The 19,643-nt window shown below is 42.8% G+C and overlaps 1 protein-coding gene across 2 annotated transcripts in view; it reads right to left on the bottom strand.

The window, feature by feature from the left end:
- Window positions 1–19,643, bottom strand: part of Efcab11 (EF-hand calcium binding domain 11) — a 75,635-nt gene that overhangs the window by 46,038 nt on the left and 9,954 nt on the right. For both annotated transcript variants that reach the window (XM_055592974.1, XM_055592975.1), the window contains exons 4-5: window positions 2,336–2,437; window positions 1,424–1,514 (exon numbers count right to left, since the gene is read on the bottom strand). In XM_055592974.1, the coding sequence (XP_055448949.1) occupies window positions 1,424–1,514; window positions 2,336–2,437 (193 nt within the window). The remainder of the gene's footprint in view (window positions 1–1,423; window positions 1,515–2,335; window positions 2,438–19,643) is intronic.

Below are 19,643 nucleotides of genomic sequence, written 5' to 3'. Positions count from 1 at the left end.
GAAACAAAAACAACAAAAAAACCCACAAAGTAGCCAAAATGCCTGCTACATTTTTCTCCATGCAACAAACAGCAAAGTTGGGCAGCTCCTTTTTTTTTTTTTTTTTTTAATGGACTGGGAAATAGATGCCAATATTTAATTCCTCCCAGCATCTACCACTGCAAGGTAGGAATATGCTGATGTTCACTCATCTCGCCATGAGGCACGTAAACAGATGCTAATATGCGCTTAAGAACATCACCTACCTTCTCTGGTAGCACTCTGTATGCACCAGGAAACATGCTCTCCTTCAATAGCCTGCTCAACGGCTTGCCTGTGAGCGAGGCAGCAAATGAATTTCATATATGTCACTGTTAATGATAATGTGTGCCATCTTTATTCAAATAACCTGCTTGATAATTTCTATTGAGCAGGGCTGGCTTCCGGCCAGATTCTGTTCAATTACTTTTCTCCCAAAAGAGAATCTCTGCCAGATGTCCCCCAATATCCATCCCCTCTCCTTCTTCTTCAGGGTCAGAACCTCTATTAAGTGGGCCCAGGATGGTTCAAAGGCCCTCCCTCTCTCCCCTGCACATACAAGCAGGGAACCTATGTTTTGGTCACTGGGATGTAAAGGAATGATACATAACTTCAAAAGAAGGGTTGCTTTTCTGTGCCCTTTCCTCCTGATGTTGGTGTTCAGGTCGGAGGGCTGCAATTTAAACAGCCACCCCAGAGGAAGAAGCAGCCAGGAGTTAAAGCAGCCAGATGAACAAGAAATGGTGAACTGAGTCCCAGACAGCTATGATGTTACCATTCAGGTCTGGGTTCTTGGAGAGAAATACATGTATATATTTTGTGATCTTTCAGCATTTAGGTTTTTCTGGATGTTGCTAGTGATTAAGGTTTAATCAATATACATGACGACAGCTGACAACAGGCTCAAGCTAGGGATCAGAGAAGAGGCAGCTGGGCCACTTTCTCAGGCCTGCGTGTGCGGGTGCTAAGACCACCAACAAAGTCTGCAGGTTCCCAACACAGACTGTGCTCAGGCCACTTTGAAGAAAACTGTATGGCGCAACCTTAAGGTGCACATCACGTATACGCCATGACTGGTGGCAGCAGCTTGGGCAGCAAATGAATGAGGGGTCGCCATTTTCTTCCAGCTCTTCTCCCCAACCTGAAAACCATGCGTCGTCTTGCTGACAATGGCAGGCCATGTCGAAGGTCAGTAAAGCTTTTCATGACACATTAATTTACAAGGTTCTCTTGTTCCTGTCCTTATAAGCCCCTGTCAAAGCAGGTGGCTAGGCTCATGGCTAACTAACTTTCTCTCCTGGGCCACAACCTAAATGTCCAGAAGCGAAAAGTCAGCATAAACAAAGGTTCTGTGTTAAAACTCCAGATGCAGGTGCACAAACGGTGGAGGCGGCCAGTGCCGTACCTGAACACTTCCAGCACTGTCCTCTCCGGGAGCTTGGCAGCCACGCGGCTAAACGCCCTCTTGAAATCTTCTAGAGTCAGAAATCCATGATCTAGATGAAAACAAAATATTAAACATTCACTTATGCCTTTAAACCCTGTGAACTAAGACTTCAGCCATAACAGCTATAGGAAGACAGATTTTAATATATTATCACAATCAGGGGAAGAAAACAGTAATGATTTACAGTTGATCTGACATAGACAGTCACTATACACCCGGTGAACGCATCTCCCTGGAAGAATTTCAAATGTGGTAGGGGTACCCCGCCCTTTAGGGCAATGCTGGAGAAGCAGGAAGGCCACTGCCAGCCTTGCACTTTCTGAGTCCCTAAGTCCTAGGGAAAGGACTGCATAGACATGATGCATTAGGCTTTGGGTCTTTGTGATCTGCCGAAACATTTCAGTCTTCTAAATTCATTGTTTCCTGGTTCGGCGTTAGACCTATGATATATTAGTATTCAGGGGAAATTATAACCACAGCCAGTACATAAATCTTGGAAGGCACACTTAGTGTGGATTCTTCCAGGCATCTATAGGTCAAAGTGAGAGTGGCGGAAGTGTCTCCCACATGACCACGGGTGGCTTGAGGCCTGTATCCCCTAGGGCCAGTCCTTTGGCTGTTACCACCACAACATAGGTACAATGGGTAAACACATAGGTACAGTACACAAATGCAATTATATGACTGTAACTATTTCATCCAGGGAGTATGTCAGCGACTTGGTATCCCGACATCGGAAAGGGTCTACCAGCACCTGAGGCCACAGCCAACAAGTGAGTATAGTAGTCACTGTTGTTTCACTGGAGACATAACACCACTCACAACTTCTCAGCAGCAATTCTTACATGAAAACACTTTCAAGACACTTACAGTGCACGTCGAAAGCTGTGAAGATGTGCCTTATCTCATTCCGATAGAGCTGGGCTTCCTTCTTTCTCTTTACGACATTTAAAAACCCCTCAAGTGATATACCTAGAAGTGGGGGATTTGGGGGAAAAATTTGCCAAAGATTACTATAGTCCTGTTCAAGAAAAAATAAGCCAGACACGAACAATGATAAATATCACAGATAATCTGATTTTTATCTTTCACAAAGGGTATTCACTCATAAATACAGCCGAAAAGACATCGTGTTGTGCTACATGCTAAAGCAAGTCCAAACGTAGCAATCAATAATGAAAACCAGAGATACGCAGGTTCACTGAGCTTCTCCAGGAATGGAGGAACCATGCATGACCTTGAAAAAGTTTAACCCTCTCCCTCTAATGGATCCAAAAGACAGGCATGGAACCAGTTATTAAAGGAAGTCGCATAATTTTCCTTCCCTTATGCTGCTTTAATACCCTTTTTTTCCTAGCCAGATGCCACTTCAGCAGGTTCTTCCCCCCAGCTGGGAGACAGGGTCAGAGAAGTAGTTTCTCAAAAGTCAATATCAATTGTATGCCACAGATAAAGGTGGAGAGGATATTACATAAACAATAGAGCTGGCACTGTCCCCAGCCCTGGGTACACCCCACAACGAGTTTAGCAGCCTCGGGCTCAGCTTCCTGCGACTCTCATAATAAAAGAGCCCAGCGTGATGATATGAGATTGGGTACTGTGCTTACAAGGTCTATTAAAATGAATTCTAATGTGATCTTTGGGGCAGGTTTAAGGAGCAGAGCCAAGAATTTAGACATTTTAGTGAACTGAGCCTGAAATATATAGAAAGGGCAGTTCATTTGCATAATGTAGGATTTCCATTAAAAAGTTATCATCTTGTTTTAAAAATAACCCCAAACTATCTAATAAGTATGTGTAACTCTATCCTTTGGGCGACATAATTAATAACACTGAGCCATATGCCTTTCCCAAAATAGCTTCAAGAGTTTACAATGGTAAAACAATTTTCTTAGGTTCATTTTTTTTCTTTGAGATTAATGACTTAAGAGCTTTAAAAAAATTCTACGTAGCTTTATTATGCTTTAAAATGATTATTTTACAAATTTTAAGGACCCACTATGTGCCAGCCACTGTAATAAATGCTGGAGGTAGAAGGTGAAAAAGAATGTAATTCCAGTTACGATGCAAACCATGTACTAGGAGAGGTGGCCATTTCACTGCAAGTGCACACATCCCTGAAAACTGGAGCATGCGCAGTGATGGAGAGGGAAATGGAAGGTCATGAAAGAGGGACCCAGGAGTCATCACACCATAGACTGGAGGAGGGGGCTCTTTGGGAAGAATCTGTTTGAGCTAAGAACTGAATCATGAAAATACTACAAGTGGTTTACAGAATGAGAAGACACACAATCCAGGAAGTGGACAGCTCATGTCAAGCCACGGGGCAGGAAATGAAGGGCAGCCATGCAGCTAGAAGGGGTTCAAAGAAAGAGGGAGAAATACAACACAAGGGTGGCGAGGGCCAGAGGGCCAGAACTCTCAGCTCCTGGAGGCTGCAGTAAATAACACGGGGTTTTATTGAAGTTGTGATAGAAAGTCAGTAAAGGTTTTCATAGAGAAGTGATGTGATCTGGTTTAAAGTTTGGAAATGTATTTCGCATTATCGCTGCTGTGAAAAGGGACTGGGAGTAAAGGCAACAATGTAAAAGGAGAGGCAGGTTAGGAGGCAAGAGCCCTGTGGGCACTGGCAGTGGAAGGCACAGGGGTGGAAGGCCATGCTTTAGAACAGAAATGACACAACTTGAGGAGTTAGATGTGGCAGGTGAAATGTCACATATAACACAGAGGTTCTGAATTGAGTACTTGGCTGTCTGAGGTGTCAGTTAAAGGGATGAAAAGGCCTAGGGAAAGAGTAGGACCAGGGGACCGGCAAAGCGCTGTACTTTCAATGTGTTAACTGTACTACGCTTAGGAGACAGCTAAAAGGAAAATGACCAGGAGGCAGCTGGCCGTCCTCGGCTAGGCAGCAGGCATTACCTCCCAGCAACAATATCCGGCAGGCATTCAGTAAGTACAGCCGTCCATGTCTGTTGGTGTCCATGAAGGATGGGGGTTATATACCCCGGAAGATACCGTAACTAGAGGATGCAAAAATCCCTTATGCCAAATGATAGAGTGTTTTGAGTGTAACCCTACACAACTCTCCTATAAACTTCAAATCACCTCCAGATCACTTGTAATGGTGAATGTGACATAATTGCGATGTATGGAACTGGGCTGCACTGTTAAGGCAACAATGATAAAGTAAGTCTACACGCTTCCATCGCAGCTGGCTGAAGTGAAGCACCTTCAGACACAGACTGCACTGCACTGAATTAGCATACACAGAATTTTCCCCCTGTAGTTGCTAAGGACGGAGATTGATGCAGCTCCATTCCCATCTAATCACCCTGTGACCAGAGAACATATTTTAAAAGGCTAGCTGAGGTTGAAATTGAAGTCTAGCCATGCATGTTCCCAAAGATCATATCCATAACTTTAGTTTCATGAACTCCAAAAGCTAATAAATTAAATCACATCTCAAGTTGTTGAGATTCCTGAATAATTTATTCATGGGTGATGTGCATTCTGTAAGAGCCACCAGCATCCTCCGCCGGCCCATGCTCCACTCTCTCTAGCAAACATCCTAGTGCTTCCCGCACCCACAGGCTCCTAGCATCTGGTACCCTGGCATATGTAAACACTCTGCCTGGAAGCACCTCTTCCTTTTATTTCTCCTAGTGAATTTTTATTACACATCTCCTCCCAGATGTAACTGAAGCACAACCTCACTTGAAAGAGTCTCTGATGTGTCTCTGCTAAGTCCCTTTGCTGTGACCAGCAGCCTAGCGGTCACAACACACTTAAGGAATGGATTAGGCTCTATGTCGAGGGCCTAAACACATGCCTGGCTGAGAGATGCTAGGGAAAAGGAGTGTGTACTATTCAAAGTTCATCCCCGGTGTTGAGCATGATGCCTGTGTGTAATAGGCATTCATTACATGCTTGCTGGGTAAGTAACAAGTAAGTAATAAATAAGAACAAACATGGAAATATAATTTCTGATTTTCAGCAAAAAAAACAAAACAAAACATAAAAAGCCCATTAACCTCTATGGAAATCAATATGATGGTATCTTAGAAAACTGGGAATTGATTTAGCTCAAGACCCAGACTCCTGTGCATATACCTAAAGGACATTCCACCATACCACAGGGACAATTGTTCAACTATATTCATAGCAGCTTTATTCGTAATACCTAGAAACTGGAAACAACCTAGATGACCCTCAACTGTAGAATGGATAGAGAAAATGCAGTACATTTTACATGATGGAATACTACTCTGCTATTAAAAACAAGGAAACCATGAAATTTGCAGGCAAATGGATGGAACTAGAAAAGATCATCCTGAGTGAGGTCACCCAGACCCAGAAAGACATAGATGGTGTGTACTCACCTCTAAGCGGATATTAGCTATAAAGTACAGGATAACCCTGATACAATCCACAGACTAAAGAAGCCAAGCATCAAGGAGAGCTAACGGGGGGCTGCATGACTCTTGCTGTAACAGCACGGTCTTAGTGCTTTGCATTTGACTGTTGACTATGCTGCTCCCCGGGGTCTGCTTGCTGCTTTTCATGAGCAGACACTCACATGCCCCAAGTACTGCTGTGTAAGCTCGCCTCCCTGACTGGCTGAATAAAAGTCCTGTGTCTGAGAAGGGCAGAAGTGAGGGGTGGAGCTAAGGTTGGCAGGCTTGGAGGACAGAAGGATCACGGGAGGAGACAGAAAGAGGAGCCAGAAGGAAACAGAACCTGCCATGGGTTAGCCTGGTGAGAAGTACCTGGCCGGATCGGGTGGATAAAGAAAAGCAGCCAAGGGGAGAAACATAAGCAAGTATTTATGGAATTATGGATGGGAGGTAGTCCAGATAGAAATTATTAGAGCAATTGGCATGGGATGGGAGTTGGGAGGTAAAGGTAATTTAGGGGGTTATTATCTGCCCAGCCCCAGGTAAAATAAGGCTTATCTAAAATCTATCAGGTGTCTGTGCCTTTTATTGATTTGAAAGCAGGTTAAATAACACTGCCATAATAATTATAGGCTTTTAATAATAAACATTAATAGCTATATTTATTTTCCACAATAGCTCACTGTGAAAGAGAAATAGAACAGACATTGTGGGAAGAGGGTGGGTTCTGGATGGGAGGGTGGAGACAGGAACAGGTGAGATCAGGTGGAGAGCTGATCTCAGGTGGAGACAGAGGGGGAGGGTACTGAGAAAGACAACTGGAATGCACTGGGGAGTGCATCACTGGGATCACTGGGATGAGCTCCCAGGAATCTCTGAGGGCAACCCTAGCTAAGACTTGGAACAATGAGGGCTATGGAGCCTGAACCAGCTATTTCCTATAACCAGGCAAGACTTCCAGCGGAGGGATTGGGACACCAATCCAGCCACAAAACCTCCAACCTACAATTTGTCATGCCTATAGATATGATAGCGCAGAAATTGTGGGAGTGGCCAACCAGTGGCTGGTGCAAATTGAGACCCATACCATGACAGGGAGCCCACCCCTGACACTGCCTGGAGGACCCCTTCCAGAGGAGCTCCAGAGGAGATCTAAGATAGACCCTAACAAGACGGGGGGGGGGGGGGGGGGAGAAAGTGAAAAAAAGATCAATGAAATGATTCCTAATGATATTCTAGTATACTCGTAGATTGATTGCCTAAGCCATTTGTCATAAGAGAGCATTCACCCAGCAACTGATGGAAACTGATGCAGAGACCCACAGCCAAACATTAGGCAGAGCTTGGGGAATCCCACAGAAGATGGGATGGAAGGATTGTAGGAGCCATAGGGGTCAAGGGTACCACAAGGAAAACCACATTCAACTAACCTGGGCTCATGGGGGCTCACAGAGATTGAACCAACACGCAGAAAGTGTGCATGGGTCTGATCTAGGCCCTCTGCATATATGTCACAGTTGTATAGCTTGGTCTTCTTGTTGGACTCCTAACTGAAGGAGTAGGAAGTGATTCTCTGACTCGATTGCCTGCCTCCCTTTGGGGTCTCTTTCATCCTACTGGGTTGCCCCATCTAGTGTTAACAGAAGAGGGGGTGCCTAGTCTTACTGAAACTTGATATGCCATGGCTGGCTGGTATCTATCGAGGCTTACCCTTTTCTGAAGAGAAATGGAAAAAGAGGAAGAGTAGATGGGGGGGGCGGAGCTGGGAGGAGAGAAGGGAGGGGAAAATGGTTGGGATATAAAAATAAATAAAAATTTAAACACATGTGTGTTTTGAATCATCTTTATCTCCAAAAAGCAATGGCAAAAAGTAAGTCACTTTTAATTTACCTGGCCAGTAAAGTAAACCATGGCTTTGGGAATAAAACAGCCTTCAGAGCAAAAGAAAATACAAGCCTAAGATCTGCTCTGGTAACTGCAGCTCACTCAGAGAAATGAGGGGCAGAATGCAGTGCATGGTTCAGTGTGTGATTCATAAGAAAAGGGAGCAGATGAATGCTGTTGTCTTTTCTATTACATATTCGGACAACACATCCATATTTGGAATTTTAAAGTATGCAGGTCCACCATTCCACGATTGTACACTATAAAAAACGAATGTTCTTTAGGTTTTAATAGAAAAAAAATATTTAAATTGCATGCTTAGTACCACTTAAAATGAAAAATAATCTAATAACACAAATAACTCTATCATCATGTCTTTTCATACTGTTTTCCCCACAGTCATATAGCTCATATTTTAAACTCAGTGGAGGTCAGAGTCGCTGGGTACACAAAAAACTGTGTAAACACATGATCCACAGCATGCCCTCAGGTTGTCTTCAGGGCCACACACATCTGAATGCAAGCCTCTTTTCTGGAGACTAGGTTTTCATTTTGCACAGCTTTCTTTCTACAATAACACAATCGCTTTCCAAAGCTAATACTTAATAATTTACTATTCTAAAGCTCTGCAACAAACACACTGATGTAAGCTTTGTAGATCTTGCTGCCTTTCAAATGGCCTAGAAATAGAATTCTTACTACTAGCTCCACCTGCTGTCACAACAGTCAAAACGAAAATTACCACTTCACAAAGACTCAATAATTCCATTTATGTCAGATCTCATACCCGATGCATTATCTGTGCCCCTGCCCCGGGGCAAAAGAGTGCATTCTGGAAAATTCTAAATGCAAACGCAATACTGAGTTCTCTGTGCACACTGTCCACTTAAACAGTGACTTACACACACACCATTGGAGTCACAAATCAGAGCCTCAACATCACTGACACCAAGAATTACAAGGTCTTGATGTCTATTTGTGTTCTCTAACAGGTCCTCAGAAGTGTGGACAATCTGCCAGTGTACCCAGACTTCACTGGTATAGACTGTTTGTTGTTGTTTTTAATATGTTAGCAAGATCCCTTTTAACAAGCCAGTACCCAGTGTCCCTGCTGAGTAGTGTCACTGGGAGTGGCCTCCAGCCTGAGGCTCACAGCTTAGCGGCTGTTAGCTTTCTGCCATGCTGACAAATAACACAAATAACCAAAGGAAGCAGAGGTTTATCCTTGCCTCTGGTTTTAGAGAGCTCAGTCAATGATCCCTGGGTCCTATTATTATGGCTGGAATGTATGATGGGAGAAACTGTCCGTTGGACAGTGTCAGATATATAAAAAGGAGAGACAAGAACACCAGTATCCCCTTCAAGGGCATGCCTGCTTTCCTTAGACTGGGCCCTGCCTCCTGCAGGCCCTACCACCACTCAGGAGCATCACAGGTTGGCGAACTAGCTGTCAATACACAGCCTTTGAAGAATATTTAAGGTCTAGAGCAACACTTTTTACAAATCCTTCCTGACTCTGTAAGTCCAGGCATTTTCTACACAACTGGAAAACATGTCCTTCCTTTTTGTAATCTATCCTTGGCAAAATGCACACTTCTCATGCTCTATGATGAAGATATGTATTTATCTTTACTTCCCAAACTACCTAATATGTGTGATGCAGATAGGCCATATAGAAAGAGACTACGAAGGTGATTTTTTTTTCCTACTTTTTGAAAAGGCTGTTTCCTAGGAGGGTAATCAGCTTTCACCACAGGGGTGAATGTATTCAAAAAAAATCGAATAAAACTATCACAAATTCTTTCTTTGAACGTTCCATTATGTATATCTTTTTGTGGTTCACAGTTCTAAGCTTCAGGGTCAGTGCATGCAGAGAAATCCTCTTGAAAATGAAGTAGTCTGGTGTCTGCCTATCATAGGGAGCTCAAATTAGAAACTGCAATAAACCCAGGGAGAGTGAAGGAGAAAACAATAAAAATGCCAGGTTACTTGGCTATAACGCTGGTCCGAAGAAAGCAAGGTTCATGCTCATTGTACCACATATTAATTTTCCCCAGGTCTGAAATGCCTAAAACCAAGGGCTTAAAAGGATGAAGTGGCTTTTTTTTTAAGTATACTGTAAGCCTTTTCCAGTTTGAGGAATAAAATGCAGAGTATGAGTTTTGGAAGCCAGGATTGGGGGGGTGTAGTGTGTTTGTATAAAAAGACTATAAGGCCAGAAAGAGAAAGCAACATCAATATGATGAGCTCTCAGAGCAAGGCGGATAGATAAATTCAAAGGACTAATACTCTCTTCCACCTGCCTAACGAAAAGTGGAATAAAGCGAATGGACACTCTACTACTAGAAGAAATCAAGCTTTTATCTACCACTGGGAGGGAAACGAGTTAAAAATGTGTTACAGCAGCGTAGAGATTTTTCTCCCTATGAGCACGGACAGGGATCATTTCCTTTTTAGTATGCACATCTCCTGATCATAAAGCATCAAAGGTGCGCAGGGCTAACAGTGCCAAGTCCCGCCTCACTCGGCAAGCCACAGCCCCAACCTTCCCGGCAGACTGGCCCTAAACCTCCTTTCCAGCTCTCAGCTTCATGAGATCAGTGAATGAGGCTGAACAGGGGTCACTTCCGGTCACATACTATAGCCCTTATGGGGCAGGAGGTGGCCGGACCCCAAGGTATTCTGGTTTGAGAAGGATGCTTTTTTAATGGCTTGAGACATGAAAGATTAGGATGATCATGTCTAAGAGAAGGGTGTTGGGACAGCATTGCTACAAGGAGACCTGAGAGTTAATACCATGGGGGGGGGGGGAGATCGGAGGAGTCTAGAAGAGGTGGGCAGGAGGAGGCCTTATAGAGCAGACAGCCTAGACTGCCTCGGCAGTGATAAACACCTCAGCAAAGCCACGATGATCCCCAGGGCTTTTATGGCAGTGGAATGTATGGACAAGTCTGAATCTATGCTGAGTTATGCCTAGCAGAGTCGGGCGGAACTGCAAGAGCTTGGGGAAAGCCGCTAGCAATGGTCTACATTCATTTATTTATTGCATTCTCCTCTTGGCTCCACCCCTTACCTGAATCTTACCCACCTTTAATGTCTGCTTCCAGGAAGGAAGCTTCCTGTCCTCTCAAGCGTTCCCGTCTACCATATTAGCACAATGTCCAGCCTCGAAAGAAGTGGCAGTATGTCCTTCCTGTAACTTCCCCACATGAAACATATTTGTGAACACAAACTGACCTGGGGTCTGTGTTGGTCTCCCAATTCTTTCCTGTCCCTACAATGAAGGATAGTCACCACTTTCTAAATGGAGGATGAAATAAAGTTACAGATGCATACATGTGAGCAACACGCCGGTCTTCAGATAGAGCAGCTTCAGTCTGTATGCAGCTTCCTGCTGATGGAAAGAACTAAGAAGCTAAGTGAAAGGTGTACTCCTGGTACACCTCGAGATCCGTCCTCAACAGGAGCCTGATACACGCAAGCACAGGACCAAAAAGACTAACAAATGGAAATTTAAATTTAGGAAAATATTATATTTACTCAGCTGGCAAATCAGGCAAGACAGTAATAGACAAGACGCACAAGCCAACTGACCATTAACCTAATCATCTACACATTATTTTTCAATTGAACTTACACTGGATAGCATGAGTGAGTCAAACAGCCCATAATTACCATGAGGATGAATCAATCCCTTTGATTTTCCCATCATTCAAATTTGAAGGTTAAAATTAACTTCCAGGAAGGCCTTTTCTTGTGTAAGTATGAAAGTAAAATGGGCTATTTTTAAAGAGGCTATGATCTAAGGAACAAAATATTCTCAATCTAGTCACTAAACAAAAGCAAACTTCTGAAGCACTTGCCCTCCGCACCCACACACCCCCGAAGCCTCTGCCCTCAACCTCCAAGCCCTGGACTGTATAAAGAACTGGGATGAAATGGAGAGAGCGGTATGAAAACTCAGGAGTATGCTCACTTGGCTCTTCTCTGCCGTGCTCACTTAGCATACAATGAGCAAGAACAGGATAAAGTTAGCATGCTGCTATTCAGGCAACGTCCTAGGGTTCATCCTACAATGGCAACAGATCTCCGAGAGTCCTATGTTTGGGGCCTATGGTCTTGGACTTTGATTAGGTCATGCTGACATGTCCTGGCATTAAACATGGACCTACACTGAAGAAAATGTAAGGAACAGCCACAGAAGTTACTGCTGTGTATGCCTAACTGTCTGGACTTGGACAGCCACTCGGCAGCCTCTCCTCCTTAAGACAGCACAGAAGAACTATTGCGGGGACCTAACCCCAATCCCACAACTCCAACCCTAGCCCTGTAATTCCAACCCTCTAACTTGAACCCTAACCCTAACTCTAGCTCTAGCTCTAACCCTCTCCCCACCCCCACCTCATGGGGAGGTTTTTACTATGTGGACACTGACCACTCTACCTGTTTCTCTATTTGCTCTGGATGCTAGGATTCATAACGAACTCTGAAAACAGCGACTACTGATACGGAATCTGTTGATTTGCCACCTGTAAACTGATACCATTCCTGATTTCAACTCACCATGTTCCTTAGGGAGTGAATACCAGCCTCAGTCATGCTGTAATCATAAACCTGATCCACTGCACTACTGAAAATCAAGGGAAGGGTTTACCGGTAGCCATGAGAGCAAGGTGGCAGGCCAGATGGTCTGCTCCTTAGCAGCCAGCTGTAGCATTCTGGGCAAATGACCTAACTACCCTACGTTTCACATTTTTAACGTCTTAAAGAGGGTGCATTTGATAAGATCATAAAGTTGACTGAATATTTACTATCCAGTCCTCCTCACAAAGCCACATGTAACTGTTCAAGAAAAGACACCTGCAGTTATTTTCTATAAAATAATAAATGATGTAGCACATGTGAATGTCTTTTATAAAGAGCAGTACAAATGCTGGTGAGCAGTCTCTTCTGTATCAGCCTCCTTATCTTAAAGTAGGGACAGATGAATGTTTCTAGGCCTCTTCTAGCTGTCAGTTTCTTTCACTAATGTACTCAGAGAAGCTATGAACAAAGTCCACTGAATACGGAAGCCTGTATAATGACATCAATTTTACTGGAGATCTGTCGCTCCCTTAACTACATGGCCACTGTCTTGGCTCACCTAGATGGCTGTTACTTATACCCACTTGCTTCTTGGGTGTCAGGAGTAAAAATATCAGTACTGCCTTTTTGCTACTAACTTGGCAATCCCTGCAAATTCACCCAGCATGTACTTTTCTTCCAGATATCCTATACTTATTTCTAATAGCTTTGATTCAACTTTAAATTTTCTTAATTGTCACAAGGAACTTCTAACAGACATGACCTATCTTCTAAGAGGACTACAAGCCCTTGGAAAAATGGACCTGGACATCCAGGTACTGTCCCAAACTATGAAATGGATCTTCAGAATTTAGTCCTTACTTAGGAGCAGCTGAGGCAAGGTGAACCTGGGACTTGGGTCTGGACCTCATCTGGGAAGCTCTTCAGGCAAAGAGCCATGCATAGACACCTGCCATGCCTTGTCTTGAAGAAGAGCTATGGAGTCAGGTATGGTGAATTGGGTCTCTAATGCCAAAACTTCGGATATACAGACAGGAGGATCACAAGTTCAGGGTTACCCTTGACTAAGCAGAAAGTTTGAAGCTAGCTTGGGCTATATGGGACTCTGTCTTTAAAAAACAAACAAGCAAGCGAGCAAAAAAACAAACATCAACAACAACAACAACAAACTATGGGTAGCAGAAAGAGAATTCCCAGTTCAAATACCTACAAGAACCTTGGGAAACATATTATCAAAGTAGGTACATTCCAGGAAGCTAAGACCAACACTTAACTCCTTCAGTCAAAACACCATGTAGAAAGACTAGAGATGGTTCAGTGGTGAACAGCTCTTATTGTCCTTGCAGAGGTGCAGGTCACAGCACTCATGTCGTGGCTCACTACCGCCCACAGGCACACACATATACATGAAACACTCACACATATAAAAACATAAAATAAATGTGAAAAACACTCTACGGAGAGGGAGGAACAATATATTTGAGGACATTGAATCTGTACATAATCCATTTCTTTCGAGAAAAAGGCCATGTGGTAAATGTGAGCCTTGTAATCTACTGGGAAGGAAAGGAGTTGATGGTGTGAAATTGGTTTTGGATTGGCAGTTCTAATAGGAGGAATTCATGTTAGCAGCGGAGTTCAATGGTAATTTCTTACGGAACAGCTATTTAACTGTTTCTTTTAGAGGTTTGTAGCCTCGACTTTCACCAGTCAAATAAACACACACTGAAGCTGGACAGAGAGAGTTGGTACACGAGTTATCTAAATCTATCCCTCTAATCCTGAAGAAAGAGATGCTCTAAGAAAGATAATTTGATATTGATCTCAAACTGGGAGAAGGAAAATACCAGAAGCCTGGAGACAAAAGCAGGTCATCACAGGTAATTTGGAACAAGACACTAGGTACCTGCATTTGATCTCAACCTTTCAACCTTTTAAACTATCCCTTCCTCTGCTACCCACCTGAGTTTCTCAAATGTCTAATTCACTTAGTGAAATACACCTTAAAATTAAATTATGGAAAGAAGCATCCTAATGACGTGGTTGAGAAATGGTTGTCAGAATCATTCTTTGATACTAAGTGCAAGGAAGCGCATCCTGGAGTAAGTTCCCAAGCACATTATCAGAGTTAGAGAGCTCTAAGTCTGTTTGCAGTTTGGAAAAACTCCAGGTGAAGTAACCTTTCGGACATGATGAATCTGAGAAAATGTGCCTCTTATGCACAGAACTCAGGCACAGGAGAAGCCATGCCAGTGTACTGAACGTGGAACAGCTGCGCCTGTACAATAAAGCTGCCCAAAGGAAGCTCCATGACCGGTGCAAATGACAAGCACTCTGAAGGAAGGCAGCACTCAGTCACTAGAGTCACCAAAAACGGAGAGTTCATGATCACATCAGAACAAACACCTAGACGGGGAGTATAGATGGCATGCCACAAACCAAACCTGACTTAACTGCAGAGTACTCACACACACAGGAAACACTTCTGGAATGAAGAGAAAACCTTCTGCCAGAATTTATCCTCCAATACACATCCCACTTTTTACACAGGGTGAAAACCTATGAATTTATCTCACACGGGAATACCTTTTCATGTAGCTATATCTTACTAAATGTGAGCGAGCGTTTATTAGGAAGAGACCTGAGGACATTCTGAGTATAGGGGAAGTTACCCTGGAAATTAACCATCACGTCAAAGAACTTCCTCCACAGGAAAGAATTAGGTAAAGAATTAGGAGGGCTTTCTTTCAGAATCCACACATTTCCGTATACCTCATAAAACTAAAGAAAGTCAAGTTAACCTCACAGTTGATTCCTGTAGCGAAGGAGAGAAATTCTGCATTGTGAGGACTAAAGAAATAGCTCCACTGCCTACAGTCCCTGAACTGGGGAAGTGGAGACATAGCCAACCCCTTTTTTTTTTTTTTTTTTTTTTTTTTTTTGGTCTAAGACTTTGGAATTTTATTCACTTTACATCCTTATCATAGCCAACTCCCTCCTCTCCTTCCAGTCCCATCCACCCACGCTCTTTCCCCTTTTATCCTTTCTGTTCTCCTCAGAAAAGGGATAACCCCCCACCCTACCAACTCTTCCTGGAATATCAAGTCCCATCAAGATTAAGTGAAACTCTTCCACTGATGTCCAACAGGGAAGCCTGGGTAGGGGAAAGTGATCCAAAAGCAGGCAGCAGAGTCCATGTCAGAGACAGCCCTTGCTCTAATTGCTAGAAGCTCCTCATGAAGACCAAGATGCCCATCAGCTTCATACGTGTAGGAGACCAAAAACCAGTTAGTGCATGCTCTTTGCTTCATGGTTCTGTCTCTGTGAGACCCCATGGTCTTTGGTTAGTGAACTGTTTATCTTTCTGTAGTGTTCTTGTCCTCTCCAGGTCCCTCTATCCTTCCTCAACTCTTTCATTAGGATCCTCAATCTCTGCCTAATGTGTGGCTGGGAGTCTCCTCAACTGTTTCAATTTGCTGCTGGATGGTCCTCTAAGAGTTATGCTAGTCTCCTGTCTGCAAACCTAGCAGACTAGCAATGTCATTAATAGAGTGAGGAGTTGGCTCTCTGCCATGAGGTGGGTCTCAATTTGGGCCAGTCATTGTCTAGCTCTTCCCTCAATCTCTGCTGCATCTTTGGAATTTAGAGGCAAGAAACAAATGCCTTTTTAAGAGTTACTTTCTTACCAAATATTGAACTTTGTTTTTGGTTTTTTTCCCCCAAGTGTTCTAAGGCATTTTATTTCTTTCAAGATGCATCGGTTTTCTTTTCATGTATTTATAAATAATTTGTGCACATACCATGAATAGATAACTTTAGGCATAAAATTTGAAGTATTATAAGTTCCAAAATGTCTTCATTTATTGATACAGTTCATACATTTTTCCAAACAATTATTTTTTTGTTTGTTTTTAAATTTTATGTTTCTTTTTTTCATACCCAACTTCTTAGAGAGCCTCAGACCAGCTTGAACTGCCTAACACTCCTTTCTCAAAGAAAGAATAAAACAAAGTACAGACCACCAACAACTAAAAATTCCTCATGAAGTCAGAGCCTTAATGTAAAACCAAAAGCATATATAAGAAAAAGTCCTGTGCAAATGATCTCTGTTAAGGTGCTTTTAGCCCCAGCCATACTTAACATGCCAGAAAAGTCACAGGACAGAGACATACCATATAAAAATAATGACCCTAGTCCAGGCAGAAAAGGCCATTAATTATCAGGTGATTCTTGGGACAGAGAAATGCAGTCGGTACTAAGGAAGCAGCAAAGCCTCCCGCCAAAAGACAGAACTCTTTATAGACTGGAATAAAAACACAGAAGCTCTAAGAGGGGAGAATGGAGGGAAGGTTCCACCAAGACATTACAACCAATTGAACATCAGAGAAAAAAATATTTTGAAAGTGTGAAAAATATCCTGAAAAACAAAAAAGAAATTAAAGCTTAGGGAAGCTATATTAAGTTAGGGATTATGTAAAATACTTGTTATTCTGAAAATACAGTTCTAAAAGCAATACTTCATATAGGGTATCTAAGCTTGTTTATTAAAAAACAAAATGGGCTGGACAGTTAGTTGAGCTAACTGTCTGCAAAAGCATTTTCGGCTTTTGCAGAGGACCTGGGTTTGGTTCCCATCACCCACACTGGGCAGCTCACAGGAGCCTGTCACTCCACTTCCAGGGAATCCAGTGCCCTCTGCTGGCCTTTGTGAACTCCTGCATACAGGTGTGTGTACAGGAAAGCAGACATCTTTGCATAAAACTGAAAAAGAAGAACAAATAAATGTGGTTTCCATCTAAGTATCATGAAGATATCTTACGATAGCACTGGAAAGAAAGCTCTGTGTAAGGTTAGTTGTTGCTCTTGAGGAAGATCTGGGTTTGGCTCCCAGCACCCACATGGTGCTGCATAACCGTCTTTGACACTAGCTTCGGGGGATGCAAAGCCCACTCCCGACCTCCACAGGACCCAGGCACTCACACCGTGTACATTCACACATGCAGGCAAAATACCCACACACATGAAATAAAATAAATCTTAAGAGAAAAAGATCTCTTACGATAGGATACTGTATATGAGAATATAGTTAACAATTTCAAAACGTCACGGCACTACGCCTCCTGCAATGCCTACATGGTACTGGAAGGCGGGAACAGAGCTCACTGCCGAAGTACCAGACTCGGACGCATGAGGCCCTGGGCACACTCCCTAATGTCACAAACGAAAAAGGCTGCTGAGTGAAGAGCCAAGGTTGGCAGCGAGTCCTCCATCAGGAATGGCATCTGTGGAATACACACTTTTACAAGCTTTGCAAGGATAAGGCTTACAATTGCAAACCAATCTAACTGACTACACAAAACCATGAGTAGTACTAATTAGATATCACATGTGTGTTACTTGTTTTTATTCCCATTTTTACATTTTTTAACTGTAAAATTTTTACAACATACAAAAATAGAGAGGAAAGTACACCCAGAGAAACATGACTACGATTTAATAAATGTTTAGAAGAAAGACAGCAGAGACTGTAAATCCCACTACTTATTATTATTCTTTCTTTGATATTTGGTAGATCGTATCACTGAAACCATGTGGGCCTAGAGCTTCCTTTATAGGGTTTTCACTAAAAATTCAATTTCTTTAATAGAGATGGGACTGCTCCCATTATCTCTTTCTTCTTGGGTTTCTAGTAGTTTCTGTCTTTCAAGAAATCTAGTGATTTAATCTAAGTTGCTAAACTGTTGGTATTAAGTTACATAACCTAACTATCCTTTAGGTAACCATGGAATCTACCTCTGTCATTCATGAAATTGATAATTTCCCCTCCCCCCACCTATGTGGGCAAGTTTCTCCATTTTATTGATTCGCTAATTAAAAAAAAAAAAAAAGGCAGCTCTTAGTTCCTTTGGCTTTCTCCTCTCAGTCTCATTGGTTTCCACTTTAATCTTTGTAATTTCTTTCTTCCGATTATTTGGGGCCTCATCTACTGACACATGATAGATACTTACTTTCCAAGTAGCTGGGACTGTCCCCCCTCCACACACACACACCCTGCTATTGATTCTAATATAATTGGAGCACAAAAGGCGAACATACCGTAAGATGTGCCTGCTCCATGAAGGTACTGTAAAGGCTTGTGAAGAACTGGCCTGGCAGTTCCTGAGGGGAGAACTCCACAGATGACAACTGGGCAAGCTGCTGGTTGGCCATGCTGGGGGAGGGGGGCCATCTACAGCTTGACTGGCTGGTGTCTCCTTGCTGCTGACAACTGTTTAGCATCCTTGGTGAAGCACCTGAAATGAGTATGCTTCTCCTGCAGTATCCCTTCATTTCACGTCAGCTTACTGTACTTTATCTTACCTGGTTGACTTTTGATTGCTATTAGTACCATGTGTTTTTCATCCTCTTATCTGTGCCTTTATACTTAAAGTTACTTAATTTATGTTTAAGCAAAAACTGAGGCGAACTCTAGACTCACCAAAGTCATCAATGCTATCAATATGTTACAGAAACATTCCACATCATTGGGATATAACACCAAAAACTAATTCTTGTAGTGAAGGGGGAGAAAAGCTATTAAGAACATTACTAGATCAAGTGGTAAAGACACAATATAGATGGTAAATTTAAAAAACAAACAAGCAAGAACAACAACAATAAAAAGCCAATGTCCTGGGAAAAGACACAGTATAGGGGGACAGATGATAAGGCAAATGGGAAGATATTCATAATAAATGAATTTGGATAAAGGGAATAAAGCTGGGTTTTTTTTGTTTTTGTTTTTTTGTTGTTTGTTTGTTTTTTTACTATTTTTATTTGGCAGCTTTTGTAAGTTTTAAATCATTTCCCAAAGCAAGGCGTAGCTTTGAGAAACCAACCCAGCATGACCTGGAGTCCCTCTCCTCAAACAGAAGGTATGTGCCCACTTGCTAGCTGGCTCTCTCTCTGGCTCCCCAACTCCTTTTTCCCCTCCTTCTTCATCAGACCCTTTCATGAAGCACAGAGGCATACTCTTCCAGCTTTTAAAAACAACAAACAAAAGATCTTCTGACCCCCGGCCACTCCAGGCTTACTGTGAGACTACTCAGACCGTCACACCGTCACACTCCCCTTTTACCACCAACCTACTCTAGCCTGTAACACTGTCAGCGTTACACATCCTTCCAGGTTACAGTGGGTACTCCTCACGCTGCTACCTGACCTGTCAGCAGCACTTTCTAACACTGGCCACCTTCTTCATGAACTACCACTTCCTCTGGCTTTTCAACCGACATTCATGATTTCCCATCTGCCATTCCTAAGTGTCTTTTACCCTT

This window comes from Psammomys obesus, unplaced genomic scaffold (assembly GCF_907164565.1).
Source record: "Psammomys obesus unplaced genomic scaffold, mPsaObe1.curated_primary_1811, whole genome shotgun sequence".
Taxonomy (NCBI): domain Eukaryota; kingdom Metazoa; phylum Chordata; class Mammalia; order Rodentia; family Muridae; genus Psammomys; species Psammomys obesus.
Note: the sequence above shows the minus strand (reverse complement) of the source record. Positions and strands in the feature narration are given on the sequence as shown.